Source organism: Lactuca serriola, chromosome 6 (assembly GCF_051521515.1).
Source record: "Lactuca serriola cultivar US96UC23 chromosome 6, Lser_US96UC23_V15, whole genome shotgun sequence".
In the NCBI taxonomy this organism is placed as follows: Eukaryota; Viridiplantae; Streptophyta; class Magnoliopsida; order Asterales; family Asteraceae; genus Lactuca; species Lactuca serriola.
Window position 1 is genome coordinate 108,047,518 of NC_136413.1, and position 10,976 is coordinate 108,058,493.

At 29.0% G+C, this 10,976-nt stretch overlaps 1 protein-coding gene across 1 annotated transcript; it reads right to left on the reverse strand.

Annotated features, from left to right (window-relative positions):
• Positions 1-7,962: 7,962 nt before the first annotated feature.
• On the reverse strand, positions 7,963-8,542 carry LOC145056646 (allyl alcohol dehydrogenase-like protein). Its single transcript, XM_079004356.1, has one exon. The coding sequence runs from the start codon at positions 8,472-8,474 to the stop codon at positions 8,142-8,144; it is 333 nt and encodes a 110-aa protein (XP_078860482.1). The 5' UTR covers positions 8,475-8,542; the 3' UTR covers positions 7,963-8,141.
• Between the last annotated feature and the right edge of the window lie 2,434 nt (positions 8,543-10,976).

Genomic DNA, 10,976 nt, shown 5'->3' on the forward strand with positions numbered 1-10,976 from the left:
GTTTAAATTTGTGGAAAATGAAGTTTTTGTAGAGTATACAAATGCTCTAAACGAGAAAGTCAAAATACCATCTAGTAGGGGTGTTTACGGGGCGGTTCGGATCGGATAATAATAAAACTGTGAACCGCGAGAACGGGGCAGGTATCTTGCTAGCACTAACCGTAACCGAACCGAATTGCTAAAAAAACCAAACCGAACCGAACCGTATAAAGGCGGGTAACCACGGTTCGGTTCACGGGTATCCGTTAAATATAAAAAATAATAATCAATCAAAACTACAAACTCCATTTCAACAATTCTTTTTCTGAAAATAAAGCCAATTCTTTAATTATAAATAATAAATACTTTTAAAATTATCAAACCAATCATCAGTTCTGGATTTAGGTAGACACAATGGTGCAAACTAATATAAATTCTTTGATATAATGATATTCAATATTTATTATTTGTTGTTTTTTTACATGTGGCCTCAAAATATTTATCAGTTCTTGGATGTTCAAATTACAATCAAAATATAACCAATTCTAAATTCTCGGTTTACACATGAAAAATATAGTATAACCAATTCTAAATTCTTGGATGTTCAAATTTCAATCAAATATATAAATCTAACCAATTGTAATTTTTTGGTTTACGCATGAAAAATATAGTATAATTTAATTTCTCGGCTTAACCAATTCTAATTTCTTGGTTTGTGCATACTGTTTAGTGATCGAAGGGTTTATAATCGTTACTAAATTGTCATGTAAATATATATATATATATATATATATATATATATATATATATATATATATATATATATATATATATATATATATCGGTTCGGGTATCCGCGGATATTGAAATATCTAAACCGAAACCGACCCGTAGGTACCCGGTTTTTTCGGTTTCGGTTTTTTCCGGTTTCGGTTTTTTCCGGTTTCGGTTTTTTTCGGTTTCGGATTGACAGGATCGGCTTGGTTTTTCGGTTTTGCGGTTTTTTTGCACACCCCTACCATCTAGGCATAAAATTAGCCATGATGTTGCCAAGTTTTATGTTGAAGAAAGGAAAAAGTTGTTAACTTTCTTTGCTAATCCACACAACATGATACACTTGACAACCAATAGTTCAACTTCATCGTGTCAAAAAACGAATTATATGGTTGTTACGGGGTACTTCATAGATGACGATTGGGTCATGCATAAAAGGATTTTAAATTTTAGACCAATAGATACTCATGTAGGGGAAGACGTGGGACGTTTGTTACTTGAATGCATACATGAGTGGGGGATAAAAAATGTGATGACTATAGGTGTGGAAAATGCCACTACAAATGACAAAGCATTGGAATTCTTGACTAACAAACTTCACAACTTGTATAAAGGTGGAAAAAAATTTCATGTTAGATGTGTGGTTCATATTTTGAACTTAATTGTGAAAGATGGGTTAAAATATCACAATACCCATGTGTCATATGTTCAAAGAGCGGTAAAATACATTAGACATTCAACCGCTAGAATTAGGAAATCTAAAAAATGTATGAAAGATTCCGACTTAGAAGTGGATAAGTTCTTATGTGGAGAGTGCCCAACGAGGTGGAATTCAACATTCGAGTTGTTGAAGAGCACTTTGAACTTAAAAGATGTTTTTTTTTTTTAAATATGAAGTTAAAGGTAAAAATGTTTTTTTTTGAATTACAAATAAAATCTTTTAGAGTGCAGTTTTTTTTTATTAATATTGTTGTTTTTTTTTGTTAAAAATACAGTTTTTTTTTTTTGTTAATAATGCTGTTTTTTGTTAAAAATTCATTTTTTTAATAAAGTTTGCAGTATTTTATAAATAGTGTTGTTAGAGTGCAATTTTGTTGCTGTTTTTTTTATAAAATAAAGTGCAGTTTTTTTTATTAATAGTTTTTTTTACTAATAGTGTTTATTTTTTATAAAATAAAGTGCAGTTTTTTTTAATTAAAAAGTGCATTATTTATGTGTTCTAAATGATAAGAACTTTGTATTTGTTTTGTAGACACCTCATTTGCACGTGATCTAAATAGAGTCTCATAACGTACCGATTTCGAAGTGATAGAAGAGATTGTAATGTTTCTTGAAAAGTTCAAAACAAAAACGGAGATGTTGTCGGCTTCATCAAAACCGTTGGTACAAACAATTTTACGGGAAATTATAGATGTTGACCAACATCTAGAAACATGTTCAACAAAAGTGCATCTTTGTCATATGATCCCGGACATACGTACCAAATACAACAAGTATTGGGGTTCAATAGAAATTTTGAATGATTTTACGTGTTTTGCCGTATTATTAGACCCCCAAATGAAGTCCATCTTTTTGTCATTTATCATCAAGAAGATGATCGAAAACACGAGAACGGAAGAAAACATATTGTTGGATAGCACCATAAAATTGAAGACGATGTCTACGGTCTGGGAAATTGAAAAATGAATGGAAATTTTATTTAAAACCTATGAAGAAAAATATGCAAATGTAGGTTCGTCTCAAAAAGTAAAAGAAGTTGTAAGTTGTGATGTGGGTAACGATTTTTTTGACGCTTTCTTGATGGGACAAGGAGACACGTCGGCGACAGTTGAAAACGAATTGAGAAGATATTTAAATGAACCTAGGATGACTTTTGATAAAAATTTCGACATCCTAGATTGGTGGAAAAAAATGCATTGCGTTTTCCGATCTTTGCTCGTATGGCCAAAGGTAATTCTACTATTTAATTTGGTTTTCTTTTAGTTAAGTTATAGATTATTATATTTATAATTTTATGGTGGTTTGTTGTTAGATATGTTATCCATAAAGTGACGACTGTGGCGTCAGAATCCACTTTTAGTACTTGCAGTCGAATTTTAGATGAGTATAGAACACATTTGAATACGCCGATTGTTGAAGCTTTAGTATGCACCCAAGATTGGGTAAAAAAATCACGCAAACCCATTATAGATGATGATGAAGACATATTGAAGGATGATGACATAGCGTTAGGTAGTAAATTCAAATCATCTTTTATTTATTGTTGGTTGTCAAAAAATTTAGATACTCATTATGCTTTGGTGTTAATTATATAGAGATTGAAGCAACGATGGAGGAAAAAGAAGATAGAGGGAATGGAAAGAAGTCGATTGAAATTTAATTGTTTTTTTTTTTCATAAATTGTTTGTTTTGGTATGATGGTAATTTGGTTGGTACATGGTTATTATTAGTTTGGTACAATGATAGTTTGGTTATTATTATTTTGGTACAATAATATTTTGGTAAATTTGGTTTGCTATTTATTAGTTTTACATTCATCTTCAATTATGTATTTTTTATTCTAATTGTACGAACAACAAAAATACGAACGATTAATATTATGTAGTAAGATTATAACTTGAAATAGTATGATAGAGACTAGAGAATAATATTACAAACAAAACCCGAAACCATAAACAAAAAAGATACAAAACTCAATTTGTTACCCGAAACAAAACCGGACCGAAACCGTAAACAACACTGTGAAAGTATAATTCGGTCGAAAACCCGAAACCCGGTTTAGTACCCGGAACCAGACCGGACCGAACCCGATACACCTAAAAACAGTCGGATTTTCGGGTAAGATAATTCATGATTTTCGATCTTCGGGTTTTTGGTCTTCGGACCGGTCCGGTCCGGGTTTGGCCCATTGCTCATCCCTACCTAGTATTAGAAAACTTTAAAATTAATACATAGTATTAAGTTTGTTGGAGCCATGTAGAACCTTTTAATATTGTTTAATAAAACTTTATTTCATTAAAATTAATACATAGTATTAAGTTTGTTCGAGCCATGTAGAACCTTTTAATATTGTTTAATAAAACTTTATTTCATTAAATAATATTTTGGTGTTTGAAAAAGTTATAAAAACATGATTTTTACACTAATAATTCAATATTTCAAAAGTTGTCGTAAATAACAATTTTATAAAGCCGGTTTTTATTTTATGGCTAGAATACATTACATCTAATGTCCATATTTTATATTTTGAATTTCAAACTCCATGTGATATTTATTTTGTCCAAAAAATTGTTTGAGTTTGTGAAAAATAAACAACACAAGCATGGGTATATAACATTTTTGTGAGCCAACACAAAAGTGTTAAATTTTTCCTAAGGGACAAAGAGACCAAATATTACAACTTGTTTTTCATGTGATCTTCAAGCTCTCACTTGCAATGACAACCAACTTTGTTACAATTTTATAAAAACTTTATAAAAGTTATGAACCGTTATAAAATTTGTATAAAATCGCGGGTCTCCATGGTTCTTCAAGAAATGGTCTCCATCTTCATCTTGTTACATTTTTCATAAAATAAATCTAGTCTAAAATTAATCTATTAAATAAAAATAACAAGAATAAAATTAGCTACTTTTATTAAATACCTTATGAATAAAAGAATATTACAAACCATTTTTAACCAAATCACACAAACAACAACACAAATGCTCTAAGGCTTGTTTATGCACTCTAAAATACATATAAACATAGACAATCTTTGTTTTCCTAAAACAACTTTAAGTGACAAAAAATGCATGTAAGTTTTTGTCACAAAAAAATAACAATTATAAAGTTGTCAAAGAAAATATGTATGAACTTGTTTTTATACAAAAACAAGTTATCCGTATTCTCCAAAAACTAAGATTTACATTAAAAAAAAAAAAAAAAAAAAAAAAAAAAAAAAAAAAAAAAAGAACTAACCAAACTTACAAGGTGGATCTGATACCAATTGTTGGGTTTTATTTAAAACTAGTTTCAAAAACTATAAATAATGGCAAACGGAAGACTTGAGTTTTATAAATAACATAGACATTTTATCACTCACCAAGGATTATCTTACAAGTAGTAGAAAGATTTAAAGCACAACCATAGAAGGATGAAGATGCAACAACCTTTGATAAACTTTGGGTCCTCTAGGGAAGGCTTGGAGGTTGAAGAAGATGGATGAACTTTGAGACACCAACATTTGATCAACTTGATGTAATGTTAGTTACAACTCTTAAGCTTTAAGTCAAAACAAAGGTGTGACTTAAAGAGAGAATGCAAGTACTTCAAACTCTTCAGTACTTTGCAAGAAGGTAAGAGAGTGAGAGAGATGAGAGGATTTTCGGCCAAAAAAAAGATGTAAGAGAGTGAGTCCAAATGAAAGCCTCTAAAGACTTCATAAAGCAAGAATATTACTCACAAGTCCTAAACCCATTAAGCACTTCATGCACCTAAGGCTACTTGTCTCCCCATGCTTCTAACCCCATATAATAATCAAAAGGTCATAACTTCTTTAATCCCTAAAGAAGTTACGGTTTTAGCAAAAAAATAATAATAAGTTTAAATTTTATAGACTCAAGTTTTATAAAAATAAACTTTATTTTTAATTAAAAGATAAACACATTCAACTAGTCCAAAAGGTTGTGCATAACTTATTAATTAATACCTTATGAAATAATGTGTTACTTGTATTATAAAATAATTATTTACATGCAATAAATATTTTCCTAATTTATTATAAGAGTTTATGAATATTTATTAAAATAAATTTTTAATAAATAATCAATTGTATCAAGTTGTTAGTTGACCCCTAATATCATATGTTAATTAGTAATATCATTTTTATATGACTCTTGAACATACTAGATCTTTGTATAAGATAAATAAAGATAAATCTTAAATATTGCATCATGTAAAATTTAAAAAGTAATAAAATGATGTATTTATACTTCAAATTTTTTTAGATAAAAAATAAAAATGTATATATTTAATTATGTATTGTAGTTTGAGTATTTTAAATAAAGTTTAGACAACAAAAATTATGTATATATTAAATATAATATATTTGTATGATGATTAAAAATTATAAGTTCTAATTTTTTATGCATATAAATATTACATTTTAATGAAAAATAAATATATTTCATAAAAAGATTTCATTTAAAACAATGTTGTAAAAGTTAATTTCTAAAATCCTAACTTAAAAAAAATATATAATAACAAAGTTGTGAAAAAAAAAAGGAAAAAATTTTGAAAGAAATTTGAATTAAAAAAAAAGAGTGCCAAAAATGTAAAAAGAAAAATGTGAGACTAACATTGTAATATAAATATTTCAAATAATCATTGTGTAAAATTTCATAAATGGTCCTTAAGCAAGTTTCACAAAATGACATAAATAGTCTTTATCCAAAATTTTTCAATTTAATGGATCCATCTAGTGGACATCCACGATAAAGACCATTTGTGTGCAAGATTTGCTCCATAAAGACCAACTCAGGAAAAAAAAAAAAGTGACATAGAAACCATTTCAATGAAAAACAATAAACCTAAATGACCATTTGTGAAAGTTTTTCAATACAAAATTAGTAGGTCCCTTAAACTAGTAAATTGAAAAATTAATGGTCGTGTTTGGCAAAAGTAGTTGTTAGCTGGTAGCGAATAGCGAATAGCGGGAAACTATAGCTTTTATTTTTTATGAGTGTTTGGAAAAAATAGCTAGTAGCTTTTGAAATATATAAAATTACATAAAAAGACAATTGATTAAAAATAAATAAATATATAAATATATATATTTAAGGGTAATTATAGAAATTGATTTCAAAAGCTCAGTAGCGTTTTTATTAAACGCAACATGAAGTGACTTTTAGATTTGGAGCGTTTTGTTTAAACTAAAAGTTAAACGCTCGTACTGTCAAACAAAACTTTATGTTTAAACTAGAGCGTTTTGTTAAAAGCTAAAAGCTAGAAACTTTCAAACGCTTCGTGCCAAACACGCCCATGATAAGCTTTTCATATTAAGTTTTTGAGTAAATTACACAAATAATCCCTATGGTTTAGGGTAATTTGCATGTTTGGTCCCTAACTTATTTTTTTAACTCGGAAGGTCCCTACTATTTGTTTTTGTTACGCGCTTGGTCCCTGTCTTACCTAAAAAGACTATTTTTCCCTTGATTTTTTAATTTATTTAAATAAACACACCCCCAATCTCACACTCCTAACCTTACCTTACCTACCCCACCATTTTTTCCTATTTAAATAATAATCATTTTAGGTAAGACAGGGACCAAGCGCATAACAAAAACAAACAGTAGGGACCAAACGCGTAACAAAAACAAACGGTAGGGACCTTCCGAGTTAAAAAAATAAGTTAGGGACCAAGGACGCAAATTACACCAAACCATAGGGACCATTCGTGTAATTTACTCTAAGTTTTTTCATGAATTTTTTTCATTAAAAGCTCTACATTTGTGGATGCTCTAATATAACATCTTGTTTGATAAATTTAATGGGAAGATAACATCGCAAAGCAAGAAAACTATATATTAGGTCCATGAAAACTATACATTAGATACATGATCCGATATGCTCTTACTACTTTCATTTACTCATCCTTTTACCGTTTTACAGTTTAGAGAGAGAAAGGAACCCGAATTGATTGAAGGAAGGAAAAACAAAGTTTTTGACAAAATCATCCACAACGAGAAGATCATGTTTAGGCATTTAGTTCATACATTCTGATGGGGGTATGATGGAATTGGAATTCAAGATTCCACCAATGGCCTATTTGGTTGCCAAATACATGGAATGTAGTTCTGTAGAATCGGTATAGATTCCATATGGATGGAATTCACCATTCCTTCGCCTTAGGAAGCCTTCTAATTCTCAACATCAGTATATGAAGAACACATAACCAAGCCTCAAAAAACTAAAACCTAGCTCATAGGTTTCGAATGAGTTATACTTTCAGGTGCATTGTCTTTTAGGATCAAGACATGAATGAGGAACTGAGTTCTCTTGGAAATCTGGCATTGACAGAACATAGGGACTGATACGATTCGAAGAGTTTCATGTTTCCATTTGATTCAGAAAATTAAATATCAATTAGGCTCAGTCTTAAATAACCTCAGATTATTCAATTATGGGATCAAATTGTATAGATACTTCAAAAAATACTGATAACTCTGATTTCTGAGCGAACATCGTGTTGATGATAACGTAATTAAGCCGCAAATGACTAACAAAATTAGGGTTTTTTCAAGGGTTTTACCAAGTGCAATGAATTACACAATACCAAAAAGTATTCTCAAGTCAAACACGAAACTTACAAGATTTTACCATCATATCGAACGATCTCCCTGTATCTATTAGAACACCACGCGAAATTGAGGCGCATCGGAGCCGCTGGCTGGCAGAATCTCCCAACGGCAGGGTTCAAGGTCATCGGATACGGGGCAGTAGCCGGCAAGAGTTACCTTATCAGATGAAGCGGCAATAGAACCGAATTCAAAAACTGTCACGTCCACGTTTGGACCAGGTCGAGAGACCTCCACCGCGCCATTCATGCCGGGAACTTCATCGGCTGCTTTCTCCGATGAAACAATGGCCTTAGACTCAGGTTTCTCGGTTATTTTCGAACCAGAACCGGTGCCGGAGGAAGTAGTATCCTTGTTGCCTTTCCACCATGAGAGAATCCCCATTTGTGTAAATTCCGATAACTACGATGCCTGCGAGGGGGAAATGAGAAGTAGATAGAGACCTCCATTTCCTTTGCGGTGGTTTATACTTTATATCGACAGAAATTGCAGCAAAGACCTTCAACTATCGAATAAAGGAACCAACACCCCCTCCTATCTATCTATCTATCTATCTCTTTTTATCTGTGTATAAAATAAATATATATTATTTTTTACTAAATGTATTTGATACCCCAAATCTTTTTATATTTCATTCTAATATATAATTTTTTATTAATTTATATATGTTATTAAATATGAAATATTATCAATAAAATAGTATATTTTTTAAATTATCAATATAAATACTTAAAATATTTATTTTAATATTACGTTTGATCTAAAATATAAATCAAAATATCAAATAAACATAAAATTATTAAAAATCTATTTTTTAAAACAGTTCAAAACATTTAAATGTTTTAAATATAAAACTAAATCAAGAATTAACTAAAAATATCCAAATATAATTTTTTATAATAATTGATTTTTTTTCAAATAAATGATTTTTAAATAATAATCATTCACAATAATAATGGTTAAAAATAACATAACCTTATAAATTAGATTACGTTACCTTACAAAACTATATCGAATAAGTAATTTCTAAATTAGTTAATCATAACATTAAAAATAACATTAAATCAATAATTATATTTAGTTTTATTTAAATATTAGCTGCGAGTAGCTGCCATTAAATGATATGATTTTAATAAATGTTATAACATATTATTTCGTGGTTAGTATTAGTAACATAATTACTTTCAATATGTACTTGCCAAATTTTAACCATGTAATTTTAGCTCATACAACGTCTGGATATTTGCTTAGTTTTTTAATATAAACAAGTAACTAAAATGCTTAAAAATATTTTTTTTCACATGTTCATTTTCTATATATGTACTTTGCCAAGTGTCCTACTATGTGTTTATCTTTACATTTTCTGCTCACTCCAAAAAGTCATCATCAATCCTCATTTTATTCTCTTCTTTCTTTGAGAAATTCCCATAGAATCATAAACAAATACTAAGATGTTGGTTTTTTCTTTAAAAAAAAAAAAAAAAAAAAAAAAAAACGTTTCAGATCACTTTTTGTTGTGTGGCGCAGCACACACTCAATATTATCCCTCTCGCAGCAGCTTATTTTTTATAATGCTTCAGACTACAAAACTTATATGCGTGTTCTGTGCGGTGCAGCACTTAACTTGTCCCTTCAAACCTCTTCAACTTTTATTTTTTCTAAGTGATTTTTTTTAGAAATTTGGTATACCTTATTTTTTTAAAACTTTGATTTTTTTAACTTTGAATTTTTTTTAAACTTTGATTTACGGATTTGATACAATTTTTCTATAGTTTCCATAATTTTATATAATTTGATTTCAACAAATAAAAAAATAAAAAATAAAAATAATTAAAACAAACTTTGATTTTGTTAATTTTTTTACGGTTTCTATTAATAATATTATCAGTTTTGATTGTATTTTTTTTAACATGTGTAATTCTATTATGAAGTTTGTAGACATTGTTTGCAATATTTTCTTAATTTATTTTATTTTCTTTTTTATTTTTTTTAATTAGGTTTTTTCTAGAATAAAACTAATATCTTCTTTTATATTTTTTAAGATTTTTTTAGAAATTTAATATTTTTGTTTTGTATGTTTTTTTAGTATTCTTTCAATGTTTAAAACTATAATTATTAAAATTTTGCTGTTGATAACTATTTTTAGTTTATAAAATTAATTTATTTAAATTTCAATTTACTACAGATGTTAAAAAAAACAAACATACTTCTTATTACAGGTTACAGCCGTTTGGTCCACCTCTTCTACCGTAGAGGATTGCAGAAGTGGTCCGCAGACTTCATGAATTTCCGCTTTAAAAAAACAAACAACACCTAAGTTTCCATGTTGACCCGATAAATTAGCCAACTTAATTAACGTTTTCGTACGTCAATAAGGATGGTGGCCCACATTTGTCTTTATTTTTCTCTCTTAAACCCTAATCATTTTCGTCCACTTTATCAATGGTCACGTAAATGGTGTCATTGTGTATGTGTCTCCTTCTCATCTTCTTTATTTTCTGAAAAATATTTCTCTCTAAATCCTTTAATCCCTTATTTTTGTACAACAAACTCTCTGGTACCTGAAGGACAAATAATTATCAGAACTTTCATAGATGGTAGCATCATCTTCTTTATCTACCCTATTTGAATTGATCATGCTTTATCTCTCTGATTTAAAAGTTAAATAAGCATGTATTCATCCATCATCTTTTATTTTTTCTTTCTTATGATGGGAATGGACTAGTGTTTTGATCTTTTAATTATAGGTGTTGGATCGAATTTTCCATTGGTGCAAATAATGTTCAACTATTGGAATCGATTTTGATCATACTATCTAAAAGAAGGTGCCTCATTTCTCACTTATTACTCATCACTTTCATTAGTTTTTTTTTCTTTTTAATTTTG